This window comes from Hyla sarda, chromosome 4 (assembly GCF_029499605.1).
Source record: "Hyla sarda isolate aHylSar1 chromosome 4, aHylSar1.hap1, whole genome shotgun sequence".
NCBI classification, from domain to species: Eukaryota; Metazoa; Chordata; class Amphibia; order Anura; family Hylidae; genus Hyla; species Hyla sarda.
This window is the reverse complement of record NC_079192.1, coordinates 346,936,623-346,960,574: the sequence shown is the minus strand read 5'-3', so window position 1 is coordinate 346,960,574 and position 23,952 is coordinate 346,936,623. Positions and strand designations below refer to the sequence as shown.

Sequence of the window (23,952 nt, the reverse complement as noted above, 5' to 3'; positions counted from 1 at the left end):
GTCTGCCAGTGGTTATTCTGAAAACCAACTGTACTATTTGCCCATGAGATGTTAACCCCTTAAGGACCGGGGGGTTTTCCGTTTTTGCATTTTCGTTTTTTTGCTCCTTGCCTTTAAAAAATCATAACTTTTCAATTTTGCACCTAAAAATCCATATGATGGCTTATTTTTTGCGCCACCAATTCTACTTTGTAATGACGTCAGTAATTTTGCCCAAAAATCTACGGTGAAACAGAAAAAAAATCATTGTGCGACAAAATTGGAAAAAAAACGCCGTTTTGTAAATTTTGGGGGCTTCCGTTTCTACGTAGTGCATTTTTCGGTAAAAATGACACCTTATCTTTATTCTGTAGGTCCATACGGTTAAAATGATACCCTACTTATATAGGTTTGATTTTGTCGGACTTCTGGAAATAATCATAACTACATGCAGGAAAATTAATATGTTTAAAATTGTCATCTTCTGACCCCTATAACTTTTTTATTTTTCCGTGTATGTGGCGGTATGAGGGCTCATTTTTTGCACCGTGATCTGAAGTTTTTAACGGTACCATTTTTGCATTGATAGGACTTATTGATCGCTTTTTATTCATTTTTAAATGATATAAAAAGTGACCAAAAATGCACTATTTTGGACTTTGGAATTTTTTTGCGCGCACGCCATTGACCGAGCGGTTTAATTAATGATATATTTTTATAATTCGGACATTTCCGCACGCGGTGATACCATATATGTTTATTTTTATTTTTATTTACACTGTGTTTTTTTTTTTATTGGAAAAGGGGGATGATTCAAACTTTTAATAGGGGAGGAGTTAAATGATCTTTATTCACTTTTTTCTTCTATGCTGATCACTGGTTTCTCAACGGATCTCAGGCACTGAGCAGTCATTCGGCGATCGGACAGCGAGGAGGCAGGTAGGGGCCCTCCCGCTGTCCTGCCAGCTGTTCGGGATGCCGCGATTAGCCGCGGCTATTCCGAACAGCCCGACTGAGCTAGCCGGCCACTTTCGGTTTCACTTTTAGCCACGCGGCTCAGCTCTGAGTGCGAGGCTAAAGGGTTAATAGCGCGCGGCGCCGCGATTGGCGCTGCGCGCTATTAGAGGCGGGTCCCGGCTTCACTATGACGCCGGGCCCGCCGTGATATGACACGGGGTTATTGTGTAACCCCGCGTTATATCAGGAGAGCAGGACCAAGGGCGTACCTGTACGCCCTTGGTCCTTAAGGGGTTAAAGGAGTAGTCCAGTGGTGACCCAGTGGTGAACAACTTATCCCCTATCCTAAGGATAGGGGATAAGTTTGAGATTGCGGGGGGTCCGACCACTGGGGCCCCCTGCGATCTCCTGTACGGAGCCCCGACAGCCCGCGGGAAGGAGGCGTGTCGACCTCCGCACGAAGTGGCGGCCGACACGCCCCCTCAATACAACTCTATGGCAGAGCCGAAGCGCTGCCTTCGGCAATCTCCGGCTCTGCTATAGAGATGTATTGATGGGGCGTGTCGACCGCCGCTTCGTGCGGTGGTCGACACTCGCTATCTGGCCGGAGAGCCTGGCCCCCTTACAGAGAGATCGCAGGGGGCCCCAGCGATCGGACCCCCCGTGATCTCAAACTTATCCCCTATTCTTAGGATAGGGGATACGTTTTTCACCACTGGACTACCCCTTTAAGGATTGTTGGGAAATGTCTTTTTATGTTCAAAGCCTTGTCTGCATTTAACTCTGGAATACTGTCCAGCACAAAACTTATGCTGCCCCCAGTGATGATATGATTGTCGGGTGCTGCATAGCGGCAGTAGCTACTGAGTCTTAGGGTACATACAGCTATTCTGGGATTTCCTGTCAGTCACAGTTAGTCCCTGTTAGTATATGTTTCCTTTGATCTTATGGGGGAAAATAAAAGAGTATATTTTAAAGTATACGTGTCAATTACAAAAAAACTTACTTCACCCAACAAGATGTACAAAGTCACCTTAAAAACATTAAAATACACAAATCACGGGATCCCAATGGCATCCACCAATGAAATCTGCAAGAATTATTTAATGTGATAGCTAAAACCTTAATCCAGATTTTTTAAAGATACTTTAATGGCAGGGTTTGTTTTTAAAGGACCGGTCTAACCTCTTATCTTAACCCTAACCCCTAAACCTAACCCCTAATCCTAACCCATAATCCTAACCCCTAACAGTGATCAGCACTGAGCAAGGCTGAGAGCGCTAAGCTCAGGAGCTCAGGTCACATTCGGCTATGGTCACAGTTTTTTTCACTTCACCGGCGTGTAGCAAATGTGGTGCTAATATTCAAAAAGGTTAAAAAGTGATTCTGGAAACTATAGGCCTGTGAGTTTAACATCTATTTTGGGGAACCATTTAAGGGTTTTCTGAGAGAAGCTGTTCTACAGTATCTTCATGACAATAATCTTCTAACAAAGCACCAACATGGGTTTATGCAGGATGTGTCCTGTCAGACTAATCTGATCAGCTTCTATGAGGAGGTCAGTTATAGATTGGATCGGGGTAAAGATGTAGATGTTGTAGATGTTGCAAAACAAAAAGTTAGTACATAAAATGAGGATGCTGGGACTAGGGGAGGATGTATTTAATGGCTTACCAACTGGCTCACAGATAGGGAACAAAGAGTGGTTATTAATGGGTCATAGTTCAGTACCACAGTCCACAGTCCTCATAGTTCAGTACTGGGTCTTCTTCTTTCATTGGTGGTGATTTATCAAAACCTGTGTATAGGAGAAGTGGTGCAGTTGCCCATAACAAACTTCTGCAGGTTTCTGCTTTAATTTTTTTTAAATGCCTCTGAATAATGAAAGAAACAATTTGATTGGTTGCACAGCTGCACCACTTCCTCTACACAGGCTTTGATAAATCTCCCATATTTTTATTAATGGCCTTGTGGAGGGATTATGGAGTAGAATTTATAAATGACAATAAACTGGGTATGGTGATCACCACAGAGAGGATACTATAATATTGCAGAGGGCAGGGCCAGATTAAGGCTGCCTGGAAGAAGGAGTACTTGATTATGATTGCCCTCCCCTGACAGGCCCCCTTCCCTTCCACCGAGACTTGTTGCGGGCCTGTCAAGTAAGGAGCAGACTGAGACCAAAAATAGGCCTGGGCATATTAGACTATGTCGCCCTTTTTTTTTTTTTTTTTTTTGGGTGTCACTGGAGTCAGGCCCCCGTTAAAATAAAATGGTCTAAAATCACTTCAGTTTAAGTCACTCTTGCCAGCTGTTGCAAAGCTACAACCCCGATTATGTCTGGAGAGCTTCAGGCATTATAGGAGTTGTAGCTTTGTAACAGATAGAGCCTCATATTGGGGTACAGTTTCATTCATTATTACTGCAAAACTTAGAAGTGACGAGAGATCTAATGGGACAGTCAGGAGAATACACAAACATAAAATGACTCACAGGAGATGTCTTCTCTGTTGTCTTTCCTTTTTTTCTTCATCTGGTCCAGACACCATGTCTTCTTCCAGCTCCATCTTCCTCTGTAAAGTTCGATGCCTGGACATCATTGGCTCCTCACTTAGCCAGCCGATCCTCATCCTCTGTATAAAGACAACAATCATTATAACCCTTCAAGAGATTGTGCTTCCTAAATATAATACTGCCAAACCCTGTGCACCCTGCATATTATACAGCCAAACATCATGCCCTCTAAAAATGATACTACCACACACTGTGTCTTCCGTAATGTGCACAGAGCAGCAGCATCCCATTGAAAACAAGCGAAATTCTGCTGGTGGAAGTTTGTAGTGTGGACAAGCCCTAATTCCCCTAGACCCCTCTGCCCCCCCCCCCCCCCAGACCCCTAAGTCATCCTCCTGACTCCTGCTCCCAGAGACCCCTAAGGCTAGGTTTCCCCCTTTTTTTACCTGCAAAAACACAGAAAAACTGCTGCTGCTTTTTCCTGTGTTATAGTAATTTTTGGCATATTTTTCTTGTGCTTTTGCCTTCTCTGGAAACTTAGCCTTAGTCCTCCCCTGGTCCTTAAAGGGGTACTCCACCCCTAGTCATCTCCTATCCAAAGGATAGGGGATGAGATTTCTGATTGCGGGAGTCCTACCGCTGGGGACCCCGCAATATAGCATGCAGCACCCACCTGTGTCTGCTTCCGGCAGCACTGGAGGTTCTGGCTCCCGACCACGGAAACGGAAGATCGTGATGTCACGCCCCGCCCCCTCAATGCAAGTCTATGGGAGGGGGCGTGACCAACCCAACTTTTCTTCACCAACCCCACCTCCAGTTCCCCCACATTAGGTTGGCAGTACAGTTCCCCCACATTAGGTGCAGTACAGTTCCCCCACATTAGGTGCAGTATAGTTCCCCCACATTAGGTGCAGTATAGTTCACCCACATTAGGTGCAGTATAGTCCCCCCATATTAGGTGCAGTATAGTCCCCCCACATTAGGTGCAGTGCAGTTCCCTGACATTAGGTGCGGTATAGTTCCCCCACATTAGGTGCAGTACAGTTCCCCCACATTAGGTGCAGCACAGTTCCCCCGCATTAGGTGCAGTACAGTTCCCCCGCATTAGGTGCAGTACAGTTTCCCAGCATTAGGTGCAGTACAATTCCCCCGCATTAGGTGCAGTACAGTTCCCCCCCACATTCGGTTGGCAGTACAGTTCCCCCACATTAGGTTGTAGTTCCCCCACAGTAGGTTGCAGTTCCCCTGTATTAGGTTGTAGTCCCCCCACATTACGTTGGCAGTATAGTTCCCCCACAGACATCCAGCCTCCAGCCATATACAGTGTATGGCTGGAGACTATATGTCTGTGTACTGCTCCACTTCAGTGCTCCGACCACAGCTCCTGGTCGGAGCACTGAAGATGATGTGTAGGTATCTTACCCTGCAAGCATCCTCGCTGCTCCGCTCCTATGGGCGCACGCACTTGACGTCAGTGATGTCCCTGCGTGCGCTACCTCCCGGCGGCCCCTACGTTTTAAAGTTAACGCGGGGCCGCAGAAAGCTAACTGGGACATCCTTGTATCCCGAAAAGATCTTTCAGGACACAGGACACTCATAATCCTCCTCTGCTCATTGCTCCCCCCTCCTCCTGCTTTTTCAATTTTTCATATTTCCTTACCTGGGCGCGCTCGGCAGGCTCAGGTAATGCGCTTGTGGGCTGTGACGAGTGACGTCTCCTGCGGCTCCTCTGCACGGCGTCAGGGACGTCACTCATCATTTCCTGCAGTGCTGGGGTGTAATGAAGAAAACTGTGCCCTGTAGCGGCCACGGCTGCAGGAAATTAGGAGTGACGTCCCTGACGCCGTGCAGAGGAGCCGCAGAAGACGTCACTCGTCACAGCCCATAAGACCCGACGCATTACCAGAGCCTGCTGAGCGCGGCCAGGTAAGGAAATATGAAAAACAGAAAAAGCAGTCTGGGCCCACAGGAGCCGCTGATGGTCACTGTTTTAAAGGGGACGCAGCCGGGCTACTGATCTTTAACAAGCAGCCGGTGCTTCGGCCACTTTAAAACAGTCCCGTCCCCCGATCCGTTACTGAGCAGCCCGCAGGGATGTCCCGAAGGTGACGGGGCCTCCTGTGGGCACGGGGCCCGGAGCAGGTGCTCCAGGAGCGCCAATGATGATCCGGCCCTGACAGAGGGATCTGAAGAAGCAGGAGACTTTTGCCAGATACAGTGGGGGGGGGGGGGAGTATTTAGTCAGCCACCAATTGTGTAAGTTCTCCCACTTAAAAAGATGAGAGGCCTGTAATTTTCATCATAGGTATACCTCAACTATGAGTGACATAATGTGAAAAAAAAAATCCATAAAATCGCATTGTCTGATTTTTAAATTTGCAAATTATGGTGGAAAATAAGTATTTGGTGAATAACAAAGGTTCATCTCAATACTTTGTTATATACCCATTGTTGGCAATGACAGAGGTCAAATGTTTTCTGTAAGTCTTCACAAGGTTTTCACACACTGTTGGTATTTTGGCCCATTCCTCCATGCAGATCTCCTCTAGAGCAGTGATATTTTGGGGCTGTCGCTGGGCAACACAGACTTTCAACTCCCTCCAAAGGTTTTCTATGGGGTTGAGATCTGGAGACTGACTAGGCCACTCCTGGACCTCGAAGCCACTCCTTCATTTCCCAGGTGGTGTGTTTGGGACCATTGTCATGCTGAAAGACCCAGCCACGTTTCATCTTCAATGCTCTTGCTGATGGAAGGAGGTTTTCATTCAAAATCTTTCAATGCATGGCCCCATTCATTGTTTCCTTTACACGGATCATGTTCTGGTCCATTTGCAGAAAAACAGCCCCAAAGCATGATGTTTTCACCCTCATTCTTCACAGTAGGTATGGTGTTCTTTGGATGCAACTCAGCATTTTTTCTCCTCCAAACACAACGAGTTGAGTATTTACCAAAAAAGTGCTACTTTGGTTTCACCTGACCATATGACATTCTCCAAGTCCTCTTCTGGATTGTTCAAATGCTCTCTAGTAAACTTCAGACGGGCGCGGACATGTACTGGCTTAAGCAGGGGGACATGTCTGGCACTGCATGATTTGAGTCCCAGGCTGTCTAGTGTGTTACTGAAGGTAGCCTTTCTTTCTTTGGTCCCAGCTCTCTGCAGGTCATTTACTAGGTCCCTTCATGTGGTTCTGGGATTTGTGCTCAATGTTCTTGTGATCATTTTGACACCACGGGTTGAGACCTTGTGTGGAGCCCCAGATCAAGGGAGATCATCAGTGGTCTCGTATGTCTTCCATTTTCTAATAATTGCTCCCACAGTTGATTTCTTCACACCAAGCTGCTTGTCTATTGGAGATTCAGTCTTCCCAGCCTGGAGCCGGTCTACAATTTTGTTTCTGGTGTCCTTTAACAGCTCTTTGGTCTTGGCCATAGTGGAGTTTGGAGTGTGACTGTTTGAGGTTGTGGACAGGTGTCTTTTATAGTGATAAGTTCAAACAGGTGCCATTAATACAGGTAACAAGTGGAGAACATAGGAGACTCTTAAAGAAAAAAATTACATGTCTGTGAGAGCCAGAAATCTTGCTTGTTTGTAGGTGACCAAATTCTTATTTTCCACCATAATTTGCAAATAAATTATTTAAAAATCAATGTGATTTTATGGATTTTTTTTCTCATTACCGTATGTCTCTCATAGTTGAGATATACCTATGATGAAAATTACAGGCCTCTCTCATCTTTTTAAGTGAGAGAACTTGCACAATTGGTGGTTGACTAAATACCTTTTGCCCCACTGTAACTATTGATGGCTTGATGAAAAATAAACTGTCAAAGCATACACTACTGTGTATTTCAATGACCTTTAGATACATTCCTTGGAGCTTCTCTATTTTCTAGTGCAGAGGACAAGGTGATTTTCTCTTACTGTTATTGACCCCGCCCCTGAGAGTCCTCTCCATGGTACACAGCAATTTCTCACTCTCTCTGTTTCAAGAGATAGGACCAGAGCTCAGCTATTTGCCAGGAATGCTGATACATAGGCTTCCGTTCCATTATCTGTTAAAACAATCACAAGCCTTCCTCCTCTCTTTTCTCTCTTTCATGCCATGACATAGTTAATTCTAAAGTGCACTGGAATTAACAGTGCTGGTTCATCACTTTGCTGGTGGATCACAGTGCAGTACTATAGATTGCACATAAGAGGGAGAAAGGGGTCGTTAATGTACTGTGTTTGCAAGGTGCTATGTTTGCAGAAAGAACAAACAATTGCTGAAACAAACAGCAGCAGGATTACAGCAAGGAAGGGGTTACATTACAAATGCAGCTCTGGTCTAAGCAGTGAACTGCTGATAATGATGATGACTAAATGAAGATGGGATTACATTAATGAAGCAGCACTGTGTAAGAGGGAGACCTTAGAGGGGTTATCTAGTGAGATAAGTTAATTTACTATTGTCCTTAGCTTTCCTAAAACATAATAAACACTTTAACTTACCTTCCGCCCCCTCGTAGCTCAAGGATCAGGGTGCTCCAGTTACGGCCGGTCTCTGCTGACAGTATGCTTATGTGGATGTGGGCGGAGCTACATACGTGACATCACAGTGCAGTTCGATCAATCACTCACTGCAGCAGTGTCACACTTCAGCCAGTGAATGGCAGGTGGCACCGTCAGTCCCCCTGCTGTACATGCTACTGTATGCTCTGCAGCCCATGCAAAAGCTGTGTCACCAGCTGTGGATGGGGTGCCCTGATATGGAGCTACCCCAGAGTGGTGGAAGATAAGTATTTATTATTTTTGAAGGCTGGCTGAGGAAGATAGTAAATTAACCCTTTTAATTTACCTTTAGGCTCAGCAGAGGCTCTCTGGATGAGGAAGATAGGCTGAAAATTGATGCACACAGTCTAGGATTTCTCCCTGCATAGCACTATGTAAACCTTATTTGTTGCCAAAGACAGAATTGCCAGGCAGTGGGCAGCAGTTTTCATGAAAATGAGACACAAAGCAGACAAGACTGTGGCATTTTTGGGGGAGAAAAAATGCATTAAGTGATTTATAAATATGTGTAAATCACATAGGCTATCAGATGGAGGGAAGTTGGTTGAAACAATACTGCATAACCTTACCAATACTATTTTTGTCCCCACAGGCACTTACCCTAGACTTACCCTATGCTTTGTACTCAAAAGAAACATTCTCTACTTCATTTTGGAAACATATATTCCATCTTCTTTGCTTGTGGTCTTATCATGGATTTCTTTTTGGATTTCTCAAACTTCTGTTCCTGCAAGAACATGCTTTGGTAAGACCCCACAGCTTAATGAAACATAGATATTTGACCATATCATATAGCAGTTTGTTAAATGGGACATAGGGCTAAACTTATGCAAACCGTCACCCGTTCACCCATACTAAACCCAATACACCGGGCCCACCAGCTGGATTTGAATACTCATGGTCGCTGGTCACGTGAGTACTCAGTAGGCACAAGCGCTCACGTGACCAGCGACCATGAACATTCAAATCCAGCCGGCAGGCCTGCCTCAGGTGTGCAATTTGGTGCAGAAAGAAGCCAATTTTTAGAGGAACCGGGTGCCAGACTGCAGGTACATATATTAGACAGAGAGCCCGCATTGGTCTCCTCTTCACCCACACTATAACCCAGTGTATTGGGTTTAGTGTGGGTGAATGGGCGACCATTTTCCTTTAAACATGTTTTAAATGTACAAGCATTTCTTAAAATGTCCTGTTTGACATCAGGTTACAGTGAAATCTCTTAGTGGTCACCTCCCATTAGGTGACACCTCCCAATAGCAGACAGTTTTTAATTCCCCGGCAGAGTCCCATAGGACTTAATGTATTTGCACCCTCCGAATAGGGGACATTCCCAATAGCGGTCGCGGACACACCTAAAAGCGGACAATAGGGGACAAAACAATCCCAATAAGGGACAAAACACCCACAATAGGGGACAACCAGACTTATGTGACGCCCTGCTTTGTACACAGGGCTGCTGTCAGGGGGGTACAACCAATACTCCAGTAAGTCGCTCGGGTTCCCAGGGGGCACTGGTCCCTGCTGGACCCCCCTGTAGCAGTCCCAGCACACCCCATGTGCAAAATCACCCCCCCCCCCCCCCTGTGCCAAATCATCCTCCCCATGCCAAATCATTCCCTCATCCCCTGGCCAAATCATTCCCCCCATGCCAAATCATTCTTCTTACCTGGCAAGCAAGAAGTGATGAGTGATGCTCCTCGGCGCTTCACTCAGTGAGGACAGTGACGGATGATGCTCCTCTGCGCCTCACTCAGGGCAGCGGCAGTATGGGAGTAAGAAGAACAGGGGGATGAGGGAATGGAGGAATGATTTGCCATTGCGGGTGGGGGAATGATTTGGCATGAATGATTTGGCATTACTTTTCCTAATTAATTATATTTTTGAGATTTTTTTAAAGCCTTATTACAGTGCAAAATTATTTATTTATATTTAGCTTTTTATCGTGTTTTGTAGGTAATTACACTCTGCAGTGAGTACAGTACATTATTCCGTCATTTAAAAAGATTTTTAGGCCTTTTTCCCAATAGGGGACATCTCCCAATGGTGAACACTTTTTTTTAAATTCCCCGTGAGTTTCCACTATTGGGAGATTCTACTGTACTAATCTCCCATGGGACTGCATTGTATTAATAACTTTTGCCCCTAGTTACGACCCACTAATGTGGTCACACATGCACAGTTTAACTGGTGTCTTCTGAAAGTAATGGCAGTTGGTCTCCATTGTGCATGTAAGGAAAAGTGATAATGGAAAAGTGCGCTCTGTTACCAGTCGAGAGAGGAAACCAGGAAATGATCAGATCCATAGGGGAGAAGAACAATACAGGGATAGAGGTAATTTTACTTAACCCCTCCAGGACAAAGGGCAAACAGGTACGCTGTTGCGTCCTGGAACTTAAGGACTGAGGGCGTACCTGTTCCCCTGGTCCCATTAGCAGGGTTTTAAGTGTTTAAAGCACGCTTCAAACACGGTGGGTCCCAGTTGCTATGAGCAGACAGGACTCCTGGTTAATGTCGGGCATCGTTGTTCGAGCTGATGCCCGGCATTAACCCTTATGATGCCACAATCAAAATTGAAGTGCAGGGTTAACGGTGTGGGTTAGCTGAGGGCAGCTGATTGGGACATCCACGGTGAAATCACAGGTCCCGATCAGCTGAGTGGACGGTGGGAGGGCCCATACCTGCCGCCTTGCCATTTGATCGGTGCTCTGAGGCTCTGGCCAGTAATGGCAGGATAGAGTAGCAGTGCACCGATAACACTGATCAATGCTATTGAACAGTATGCAATCTACAGATTGCATGTTATAGCCCCCTGTGGGGTCTTAAAAAAAAATTTGTAAGACCTTTCTGTGAGAAATACCCTATAAATGACCCAATTATATAAACTCAAAGTATTCAAAATGACATTCAGAAAGTTTGTTAACCCTTTAGGTGTTTCACAGGAATAGCAGCAAAGTGAAGGAGAACATTCAAAATATTTTTACACTAACATGTTCTTATAGACCCATTTTTTTAATTTTAACAAGGGGTAAAAGGAGAAAAAGACCCCCAAAATGTTTAACACAATTTCTCTCAAGTAAGGAAATACCTCATAAGTAGTGAAGAAGGGATACTTCTCGTCAAATGCCCACCGGAAGTAAAGTGACAGGTTCCCTGCCCCCAATACTTCTCGTCAAACCGCCCACCAGAAGTAAAGTGACAGTTGCCACGCCCCCTTTTCTAACAGAGCCTCACTAGGTCATGCCCCTTTGTGACATCATTCCACTCCCCCTCCCTGCACAGCAGCGCCCCCACTTACCCCACAGTCATTGTCGTAATCTCCTAAATGTCTGTGACTGTTTATTGTACTATGTAAACATGTGCCGACATGTCTGCGTAGCAGGATATCTTACGCCCCTCCTCCCTGCTCAGCTTTACCACCCTTTCTCCCACTGCTGATTATGCCCCCCTCCCAGCACAGCTTTACCCCCCTTTCTCCTAATGCCATAATCTCCTAAATGTCTGTGACTGCTTATAGTACTATGTAAACATGTCCCTACATGTCTGCGTAGCAGCATTTCTTTCGCCCCCTTTTCACTGCATATCTTTACCACCCCCCTTTCCCCCACAGTCACTGCCACCCCCCCTTTCCCCCACAGTCATGTCGTAATCTCCTAAATGTATGTGACTGTTTATAGTACTATGTAAACATGTGCCGACATGTAAACATGTCTGCATGCACTGCTTTACCCCTCATTCTCCCACTGCCGTAATCTCCTAAATGTCTGTGACTGCTTATAGTACTATGTAAACATGTTGCGACTGGGTCTCTCACATACATTGATATCATATATTTATTTACAGGGATAACAAAGCCGCATGTAGTAAAGGCACAATTCTTTTTATAGGAAGCCTGCATCCTTGTGTTATACCAGACAGAGAAGCCTGATATTACAGCTGAATAGTTTGTTTATATATTATGAGTCTATATCAATGAATAGAGTATGTAAGGGATCTCAAAATATTTTAGTGTTGGATCTAAAATGGATTGTTTATAGTATCGCACATTGCATAATAATAATACAGACTTCTAATATAGTGTTCCAAGACCCATAAAATTAATAAATGTCTAATATTGTGTCCCAGCAGCTATAATATTAATACCACGCCCTGATATGATGTCCCATCAACCAAAATACTACATTTTCAACCTTACAAACTGTCGCTATGTGTCTTTTATATAGTTTTTGATAAATGTATCAAACATATTTCATAGATAAGCTGTTTTCTTTTGTACACTAGTAAAGTTAAATAACATTTACAGAAATAAAGTAATACTAACTCTTAAAATTTTGCCCCATCACCCATAACATGAATAACACACCTAATATTATGCCCCAATCAGTCATAACATTAATACCACACCTAATATTGTGCCCCAATAAGTCATAACATGACTACCACACCTAATATTGCGCCCCAACAGTTATAACAGGAATACCCCCGTCTAATATATTTCAGCAGCCATAATATTAATACCGCCTTCTAATATAGCATTCCATGACCCATAAAATGAATAGCGCTACCTAATATTGTTTCCCAGCAGCTATAATGTTAATACTACGCCCTGATATTATCTCCCATCAACCATAATATTAATACCACTGCCTAATATTGTGTCTTTAGGTTGAAGTCTTTTTTCAGCATTACAAACTGTTACATTGTTTCCCTTTAGAGAATTCTAGGTTTTATTTTCTTTCTTTGTAATCCATGATAGTCTCAAAGTTCACAACTTAGAGTTACAATTATTTTACACCGCACTATAAGCACTTTAGGTACTGTGTACATGACAAAAATTTAGGAAAATATTACACCCAATAATATACAGCGCAATCAGGTATTGTTCCAAATGTAAGGAAAATAAATACATCCAAATCAAGCTGTATAAACAGTGTTTTCCAGCAGAAGCACATTTTTCTGTACAGAAGCCACACATTCCACACAGTAGTGAAAACGGGGTACAGGCAGGTTTTCCTATTATACCCTTAAAAACTGTGCAAAAGCTGCTTACATAGCTGCATTCCAGAACAGCTGTATAAACAAAGCATTTCCAACAGCCAATCCCCCCTATTTCTCACATTAGACACCCCTAAAAGTAACATAGCTGTGTATGTAGGGGCTATATCAATGAATAGAGACGCCTATATGTAAGGGATCTTGAATTATTTTAGTGTGGGATCTAAAACAGATCATTTATAGTATCGTACATTGCATAACTTTAACACCACACCTAATAGGGTTTCATCAGACATAACAGTAATACAGCCTTCTAATATAGAGATCCATGACCCATAACATTAATACCACCCTCTAATATTGTGTCCCATGAGCTATAATATTAATACCAATCCATGATATTATGTCCCATCAACCATAATATTAATACCACTGCTTAATATTGTGTCTCTAGGTTGAAGTCTTTTTGCAACATTACAAACTGTTTCCCTTTGGGGCATCCCGGGTTTTGTTTTCTTTCTTTGTAAACAATGATATTCTCATAGATCACAATTTACAGTTAGTTATTTTACACCGCTCTAGAAGTGCTTTAGGTACTGTATACATGACAAAGATTCAGGAAAATATTATCCCCAATAATATACAGGGTGGGCCATTTATATGGATACACCTTAATAAAATGGGAATGGTTGGTGATATTAACTTCCTGTTTGTGGCACATTAGTATATATGAGGGGGGAAACTTTTCAAGATGGGTGGTGACCATTGCGGCCATTTTTAAGTCGGCCATTTTGAATCCAACTTTTGTTTTTTCAATAGGAAGAGGGTCATGTGACACATCAAACGTATTGGGAATTTCTCAAGAAAAACAATGATGTGCTTGGTTTTAACGTAACTTTATTCTTTCATGAGTTATTTACAAGTTTCTGAGCACTTATAAAATGTGTTCAATGTGCTGCCCATTGTGTTGGATTGTCAATGCAACCCTCTTCTCCCACTCTTCACACACTGATAGCAACACCGCAGGAGAAATGCTAGCACAGGCTTCCAGTATCCGTAGTTTCAGGTGCTGAAGAATGGGCAAAACAAAAATTGTAACAGGACCCTCAGTTTACGCAGAAAATTTTGTTCAGTGATGAGGCAAACTTTTATGTGAATGGTGAAGTTAACAAACAAAACCCCCGTTATTGGTCTGACACTAACCCACATTGGATAGATCCCTCCAAGACTGTTGGAACACAAAAATTTATGGTATGGTGTAGTATATGGGGTACAGAGATAGTTTGGCCATTCTTCATCAATGGAAACCTCAAGGCCACTGGATATTCAAAATTGCTACACAATGATGTGTTACCCTCTTTATGCACTGAAGCTGGCACGTTCCCTGAGTTTTTCCAGCAAGATGATGCACCATCACATTATGGGTGTCGGGTCCGAGCATTCCGAGATGAACAGTTCCCTGGAAAGTGGATTGGTCATCGTGGGCCAGTTGAATGGCCCCAAAGGCCTCCCGATCTGACCCCCTTAGACTTTTATCTTTGGGATCATCTGAAGGCAATTGTCTAGGCTGTGAAGATACGAGATGTGCAGCACCTGAAACTACGGATACTGGAAGCCTGTGCTAGAATTTCTCCTGCGGTGTTGCTATCAGTGTGTGAAGAGTGGGAGAAGAGGGTTGCATTGACAATCCAACACAATGGGCCGCACATTGAACACATTTTATAAGTGGTCAGAAACTTGTAACTAACTCATAAAATAATAAAGTTATGTTAAAACCAAGCACATCATTGTTTTACTTGTGAAATTCCCAATAAGTTTGATGTGTCACATGACCCTCTTCCTATTGAAAAAACAAAAGTTGGATTCAAAATGGGCAACTTCAAAATGGCCACCATGGTCACCACCCATCTTGAAAGGTTTCTCCCCTCACATATACTAATGTGCCACAAACAGGAAGTTAATATCACCAACCATTCCAATTTTATTAAGGTGTATCCATATAAATGGCCCACCCTGTACAACACAAAGTACAACCCCAGCAGCACCAAATATTACAGTGCAGCACAAAATAACACTCAGCCACACAAAACAAATCCCACAATGCACAAAATACCTATCCAGCAACACAAAACAAATACTAAGACCGCATATAAGCACACTTCTCTAACAGCAGTAAACAAATGCAAAAGTGCAGCGTAAAATAACGGAGGTCCAGACATGGTCGCACATCCACAACATAGTAACATAGTTCATAAGGTTGAAAAAAGACCAAGTTCAACCTATAACCCTAATGAGTCCCTACTGAGTTGAACCAGAGGAAGGCAAAAAACCCTCATACTCAAGGTAAAAATGAATTCCAGACTCCAAATATGGCATCAGAATAAATCCCTGGATCAACGTTCTGTCCCTATAAATCTAGTATACGTAGCCAGCTGTGTTATTATTCTCCAAAAATGAATCCAGACCCCTTTTGAACTCTTTTACAGAGTTCACCATGACCATGAACATAAGTATAAGGCCGGCCTTGTGAGAATACCAAAGAATTGTGCCATGTTTAGAGTAAATTCATGCCGGGTCCTGTGATGTTCGTTCATGTGAGAATGATTGGCAAAACCTGAAATACTTTTAGTATTTACTATGTGTTCTTACATGTCCTATTAACATTACTGTCACACTGACATGCTTAATGCCATTATTTATCATGGGCTATAAGTATATAACATCTATTATTATTTTTATTATAGTATTTTCTTTAAGTGTATATGTTACTAAATCTTCTACGATTGGCCACTTTTCTTTTACTTACAATAGGTACAGTGCCCATTTGCCCTGGATATTACATGGATAGCACAATATTTTCATGAATCTTTGTTATGTATATAGTACCTGAAACCCTTATGGAGAGGGTGCATAATAAATATAACTATAAATTGTGCACTTTGAAAGTATTTACCTTTTGGTATGTCCAAACAGCGCAAATTTGAAATGTGTTGCAGGACTTTGTTTATACAATATGTGCATGGGTTTAACCATCACAGAGACAAACTATTCAGCTGTATATATACACCATATACCATAAGGCCTCAAAGATCTCATGGAATGTTGTGTGCATTTTTCAATTAATTTATTCCTTTTTGTTCTCGTATTGTCTCGTATCAGCTAGTTAGGGACAAACTTCAAATGGCACCTATGAATATTCTTGGAATTTTGGTAATTTTTAGCCAAAATTAGGAGAGGGATTAGCCTGACTGTAATTTACAAATAAAGCACACAGAAAAATGCTCAAAATAATAGATTCATTTGTAAATCCACCGCAAATTTGTGTGATGTTTATTTTAAAAATTAAACTGTACTATTGAAGTTTAACCCCTTAAGGAGCAAGCCCATTTTCACATTAAGGACCAGGCCAATTGTATTTTTGCATTTTCGTTTTTTCCTCCTCGCCTTCTAAAATCCATAACTCTTTTATTTTTCAATCTACACACCCATATAAGGGCTTGATTTTTGTGTGAACAATTGCACTTTATAATTAAACCTCTCATTTTACCATAAAAAATATTTTTTTAGGAAGGAAATAAAAATGAAAACCCCAATTTTGCACATTTTGCAGGGTTTCCTTTTCACACTGTACAATTTACGGTAAAAATGACATGTGTTCTTTATTCTGTGGGTCAATACGATTAAAATGATACCCATGGCTAGATAATTTTATATTTTTGTACCGCTTAAAAAAAATCTAAAACTTTTTGTACAAAATCAGTAATCTAAAATTGCCCTATTTTGATCACCTATAACTTTTTCATTTTTCCTTATATAGGGTGGTATGAGGGCTAATTTTTTGCTCCGTCATCTGTACTTTTTATCGATACCACATTTGCATATATAAAACTTTTTTTAATAAAATGTGACAAAAAAGCTGCATTTTTGGACTCTTTAAAAATGTTTACGTTTACGCCGTTCGCCGTACGGGATCATTAACATTATATTTGGATAGTTCAGACATTTATGCATGCGGCGATACCAAATATGTTTATACAAAAAAATTACGCTTTTTGAACGTAAAATGGGAAAAACTGACAATTTTCATTTTTATTGGGGGAAGGTATTTTTCCCTTTTTTTCCCTTTTTTTTTTATTTTTAAACTTTTTTTTTTTTTTACACTTTTTATGTCCCCATTGGGGACTATCTATAGCAATCATTTGATTGCTAATACTTTTCAGTGCTATGCATAGGACATAGCACTGATCAGTATTATCGGCTATCTTCTGCTCTGGTCTGCTCAATCTCAGACCAGAGCAGGAGATGCCGGGAGACGGATGGAGGCAGGTGAGAAAACCTCCGTCCGCCATTACAGATGATCGGATCAACGCGGCAGCGCTGTGGGCGATCTGATCATCTATTTTATTATGCGTATTGCCGCAGATGCCGTGATCTGTACAGATCACGGCATCTGGGGGGTTAATGGCGGACATCCACGCAATCGCGGATGTCGGCGATTACCGGCGGGTCCCCGGATGCTGATAGCAGCCGGAACCTGCCATGTATGACGCGAGCACCACTCCGATGCTCGTGGTCATACACAGGACATAAATGTACGTCTTGGTGCGTGAAGTACCACCAAACCAGGACGTACATTTACGTCCGAGGTCGTTAATGTGTTAAAACTACAGCTGTAAAATGACAAACACTAGCAATGTAGCTCACTTGGTCTACCACTAAAACATATGCTCTCAGGCTTTGTATGTTTGAATTGACCCCTCCTTGTCACGTACCGGCTGGACTGGTAGTGGATCCTCTGGACCTGAGAGGCGATGACGCGGGTTGTACCAGAGGACCGGTTCTAAGTGGTTACTGGTTTTCACCAGAGTGACTGACCGGGAGACGCCGGGATCCCGGGGCAAAGGGTCGAGGGGGCGGACGCTCCGGTCCGGGGACGGGGACCGGAGCGCACGCTATCACACTCCTGACATATATAGCTACATTAAAGATGTGTAACTTTACAGTTCAGCAGAATATTACATTTTAACGGGAGCCTAAGAATATACCATGCTTTTCCGCACTGCCAGGCAGTTACATTGGTAGTGACTTCATTATAGAATGTGAGCTTGTACAATACTTAGAGATGAGATCCTTGTCTCAGATTTACTTTGTCTGTTACTCTAGCAACCCTTTTATTGTATAAAATTAAGCTTTACATTAAATTAATTGTACCTGTTCATGTAAATACTTTGACTCAGAAGCCTAAAATACACCTACTCTAGTATTTACTATGTATTCATCCATGTCCTGTTATTATTATTACAGTCACTGATAATAAATGGAATTATTTATGTATTAAAAGTATAGAACATCATCAATAAAGTATTTTCTTTTAGTTTATATGTTAGTAATATTTGTATGATTGGGTGTATATTTTTCCCTAACATTTGGAACAATAACTGGTTGAAATGTATATTATTGGCAATAATATTTTCCTTAATCTTTGTCATGTATACAGTACCTAAAGCACTTATAGAGCGGTGTAAAATAACTAACTGTAAATTGGGAACTTTGAGAATATCATTGTTTTCAAAGAAAGAAAACAAAAACCTGGAATGCTTCAAAGGGAAACATTGTAACAGTTTGTATTGTTGCAAAAAGACTTCAAACTAGAGACACAATATTAAGCAGTGGTATTAATATTATGGTTGATGGGACATAATATCATGCCTTGGTATTAATATTATAGCTCATGGGACACAATATTAGAGGGTGGTATTAATGTTATGGGTCATGGATTAAACACTATTAGGTGTGGTATTAAGTTATGCAATGTACAATACTACAGTATAAATGATCTGTTTTAGATCCCACACTAAAATAATTCAAGATCCCTTACATTTAGGCATTTCTATTCATTGATATAGCCCCTACATACACAGCTATGTTACTTTTAGGGGTGTCTAATGTGAGAAATAGGGGGGATTGGCTGTTGGAAATGCTTTGTTTATACAGCTGTTCTGGGATGCGGCTATGTATGCAGCTTTTGCACAGTTTTTAAGGGTGCAATAGAAAAACCTGCCTGCACCCCGTTTTCACTACTCTGTGGAATGTGTGGCTTCTGAACAGAAAAATGTGCTTCTGCTGGAAAACACTGTTTATACAGCTTGATTTGGATGTATTTATTTTCCTTGCATTTGGAACAATACCTGATTGTGCTGTATATTATTGGGTTTTAAAACTTGGTAAAGGTATGCAGCGATGACCAAGTCGCAGCCTTGCATACCTGCAGGGCGGAGGCCCCATGACAGACCGTTAGGGTTGCCACCCTGCCGGTATTTTACCGGCACAGCCGGTATTTTCATCTACATTCCGGGCTGTGCCGGTAAGTTTGGATGAAAAATACCGGCCATGCAATGGCCGGTATTTTTCCTTCACTGACAGGGGCGGACTAAGCAGCATCCACAGAAGAGCACTTCTTTCATGACCGATGTGAGGTGTTTTTTTGCGCCCCCGTAGATCTATGCGTCCGCTCCTCCCCCAGCTCTCCGAACATTTCCGAAGCTAGAACTGGGGGAGGGCAGAGCAAGGGGAGAGAAAAGGTTCACGCCCCCTCCCTCATCTCCCCTACCTGAGCTCGGCTGGACGCAGATCTCCACGACACGCCCCCTCCCTGAGGACATAGATCTCCACGGCAGGTCCCTCCCTCATCTCCCCTCCCTGAGGACGTAAATCTCCACGGCAGGTCCCTCCCTCATCTCCCCTCCCTGAGGACGTAAATCTCCACGGCAGGTCCCTCCCTCATCTCCCCTCCCTGAGGACATAGATCGCCACGGCAGGTCCCTCCCTCATCTCCCCTCCCTGAGGACGTAAATCTCCACGGCAGGTCCCTCCCTCATCTCCCCTCCCTGAGGACATAGAGCAGTGCTCCCAATGAGCTATATGTGTAAAGGGGGACATACTGTACGGGCTAAAGGGGACATACTGTACAGGCTAAAGGGGGACATACTGCACGGGCTAAAGGGGGACAAACTGTACAGGCTAAAGGGGGACATACTGCATGGGCTAAAGAGCCCATGCAGTATGTCCCCCTTTACACATAGAGCTCATTGGGAGCACTGCTCTATGTCCTCAGGGAGGGGGCGTGCCGTGGAGATCTGCGTCCAGCCGAGCTCAGGGAGGGGGCGTGTACCTCCTCGCTCCCCTTGCCCCAGTTCTAGCTTCGGAAATGTCCGGAGAGCTGGGGGAGGAGCGGACGCATGGATCTACGGGGGCGCAAAAAAACACCTCCCACCGGCAACTAAGTTTTGCCTGTGACCTGCAGGCTGCCGCACTACAGTTTCAGCCCCCGACACAAAGCCCACTGACTGTCGGCCGTACAATGCCCAGGTCTGACACCAGCCTCTGACAGGGAGAGCTCCGTGCGATGACAGGAAGAGATTGTACAGTGCTGGGGAGGGGGCATGCACCTCCTGTCTCCTCTCTCCCCCTCCCCCACCTTCTCTCTGCCGTGCAGTCTTACAACCCTCCATAGGCAGAGCAGGGAGGGGAGAGGAGGAGAGGCCGTGTATCCTGTCTCCTCTGCTGCGCAGGGCGGGTGAGTGTCTGTGTATATGTGTGTCTGTGTATATATGTGTCTGTGCATGTGTCTCTGTGTGTGTGTGTGTGTGTGTGTGCATATGTGTGTCTGTGTATATATGTGTGTGTGTGTATATATGTGTGTGTGTGTATATATGTGTGTGTATATATGTGTGTGTGTGTATATATGTGTCTGTGTATACATGTGTCTGTGTATGTGTCTCTGTGTGTCTGTGTATATATGTGTCTGTATGTGATTATATGTGCCTGTGTGTATATATGTGTCTGTGTATATATGTGCCTGTGTATATATGTGTCTGTGTATATATGTGTCTGTGTATATATGTGTGTCTGTGTATATATGAGTCTGTGTGTGATTATATGTGTCTGTGTCAGTGTGTGTGTGTGTGCGTGGGGGGGGGGAGCTGCCTAATGTGGGGGACAACTAATCTGGGGTACAACTATGCTGCCTAATCTGGGGGACAACTATGCTGCCTGATCTGGGGGACATCTATGCTGCCTGATCTGGGGGACATCTATGCTGCCTGATCTGGGGGACAACTATGCTGCCTAATTTGGGGGACAACTATGCTGCCTAATCTGGGGGACAACTATGCTGCCTAATCTGGGGGACAACTATGCTGCCTAATCTGGGGGACAACTATGCTGCCTAATCTGGGGGACAACTATGCTGCCTAATCTGGGGGACAACTATGCTGCCTAATCTGGGGGACAACTATGCTGCCGAATCTGGGGGACAACTATGCTAATCTGGGGGAAACTATGCTGCCTAATCTGGGGGACAACTATGCTGCCTAATCTGGGGAAAAACTACCCGGCCCTCCACAATATTTTTAGTTTCTCATGTGGCCCCATGGGATAAATAATTGCCCACCCCATTCCTCCTCCACCCCGGACATTCCTTAACCTGGAGCCGCCCGGGGAAAGGAGAAAGTGAAGACAAGAGACTGGTGAGACCTCTCTGCAAAATTGTGTATTTAATGCAGTGTTTCCCAACCAGGGTGCCTCCAGCTGTTGCAAAACTATTACTCCCAGCATGCGCAGACAGCCTTTGGCTGTCCGGGCATGCTGGGAGTTGTAGTTTTGCAATAGCTGGAGGCACCCTGGTTGGGAAACACTGATTTAATGTTTTAATGTGTGAAACTATCTGCTGCGCTCTGTATCTAATCCTGTCATGTGTGATACTGTCTGCTGAGCCTGTATATCCAAATCTGTCATGTGGGATATGAGCCTGTGTATCTAATCCTATCATGTGCGATACTGTCTGCTGAGCCTGTGTCTCTAATCCTGTCATGTGTGATACTGTGAGCTGAGCCTGTGTATCTAATCCTGTCATGTGTGATACTGTCTGCTGAGCCTGTATATCCAAATCTGTCATGTGGGATACTATCTGCTGAGCCTGTGCATCTAAATCTGTCATGTGTGATACTGTCTGATTAGCCTGTTTATCTGACGTTGCGCAGGGGGACGTCATCAGAGAGAGCCAGCGTTGCTGTCGCGCACCACCACTACCGCCGCCGCTGGCATAAATAGGGTTTTGGTAGGTATTCTCTAAATGTAAATTTTTTGTGCGATATTGGAAAATTCCCCCCGCATATATATTGTATCCCTCAAATCCCCTATGCCATTTCTTAAACCCCCCTTCCATCCCCATGTGCCATTTCTTAAACCCCTGATCCCTCTGCCCCTGTGCAATCGGGCCCCTCCCCTTTTGTAGCTCCACCCCCACATAGCCACACCCATGACCGGTATTTTTCTGAAGGAAAAAGGAAAGGTGGCAACCCTACAGACCGTCCATGAGGCCCCCACCGCTCACGCGGAAAGGAGGCACCTGACCCTTGCATCGGTACGCCTCTGAAATGGCGGAACGGATCCACCGGGAGATCGTGGACTTCGAGGCCGGGAGCCCCTTGCACCTCCCATCGGGAGCACAAACAGGGAGTCACTACGCCGAAAGGAAGAGGTGACCGCCAAATAGGTCCGCACAGCCCGGACCAAGTCCAGCTTGTAAAGGCGGCGCTCTCTCGGATGGGAGGGAGACGGACAGAAGGAGGGCAACACGATGTCCTCATTCAGGTGGAAGGCAGACACTACCTTAGGCTGGAAAGAGGGTACTGGCCGAAGAACCACCTTGTCCTGGTGAAGAACCAGAAAGGGGGAACGGCAGGAGAGGGCGGCTAGTTCCGAAACACGGCACAGAGAAGTGACTGCGACCAGAAAGGCCACCTTCCAGGAGAGAAAACGGTGAGAAACCTGAGCCAGAGGCTCAAACGGAGTGCCCTGAAGAGAATCCAAAACAAGGTTAAGGTCCCAAGGTGCAGTGGGGGACCGAAGAGGAGGGACCTCGTGGGCCACACCTGGCAAAAAGGTGCCAATATGAAGGTCAAACGCCAGAGGGCATTGAAAGAGGACCGATAGGGCCGAAACCTGCCCCTTAAGGGAACTTAGGGCAAGGCGTGGCTCCAGTCCAGACTGTAGGAAGGACAGGAGATTAGGCAAAGAAAAGGAAGTGGGAGAAAGTGAACGGGCCTCACACAACGGGAATACGCCCGTCAGGTGCGGTGGTAAATCCTGGAGGACGAGGGCTTACGGGCACGGATCATAGTCCGGATAACGCGGGAGGAAAACCCCCGAGCCCTCAAAACCGCTGTCTCAACCGCCACGCCGTCAAACGCAGTGGAAGAGAATTGGGGTGGCAGAGGGGTCCCTGGGAGAGAAGGTCGGGACGGTCCGGAAGACGGAAGGGAACGTCTGCCACGAGGCTGACCACGTCTCTGCGTACCACACGCGATGGTGCCAGTCTGGAGCCACCAGAATGGCCGAAACCCCCTCCGCCTTGAGCTTCCGGACGACCCGGGGAAGGAGCAGAAGAGGAGGGAAAAGATAGGGGAGGGCGAAGGAGGTCCAGGGGACCACCAGGGCGTCTGCTGCGAGCGCCAGTGGATCCCGAGACCTGGACACGAAGACAGGGACTTTTCCGTTCTGACGGGACGCGAACAGGTCCACGTCCGGCGTTCCTCACGATGGCAAATCTGATCGAAGACCTTTGGGTGGAGAGACCATTCGCCCGGATCCGTGGTGGCGCGACTTAAGAAGTCGGCCTCCCAGTTTTTGATTCCAGGAATGTGTAAGGCCGGGAGGGCCGGAACCAGAAGTTCCGCCCACCTGAGGATCTTTGTGACTTCCCTCATGGCCGCCGAGCTGGGGGTGCCCCCCTGGCGATTAATGTATGCCACAGCCGTGGCGTTGTCAGTTTGCACCCGGACTAGGAGGCCCCGGAGAAGGTGGGTCCAGTGCCGAAGGCACAGGAGGATCGCCTGAAGCTCCAGAACATTGATGGAAAGCTTGGCCTCTGAAGCCGTCCAGCGACCCTGGACAG

The 23,952-nt window shown here is 44.7% G+C and overlaps 1 protein-coding gene across 1 annotated transcript in view; it reads left to right on the top strand.

Annotated features, from left to right (window-relative positions):
- Positions 1–23,952, top strand: part of LOC130367070 (gamma-aminobutyric acid receptor subunit pi-like) — a 75,616-nt gene that overhangs the window by 29,781 nt on the left and 21,883 nt on the right. The window contains exons 5-6 of the mRNA XM_056569450.1: positions 8,596–8,748; positions 22,037–22,113. Of these exons, the coding sequence (XP_056425425.1) occupies positions 8,596–8,748; positions 22,037–22,113 (230 nt within the window). The remainder of the gene's footprint in view (positions 1–8,595; positions 8,749–22,036; positions 22,114–23,952) is intronic.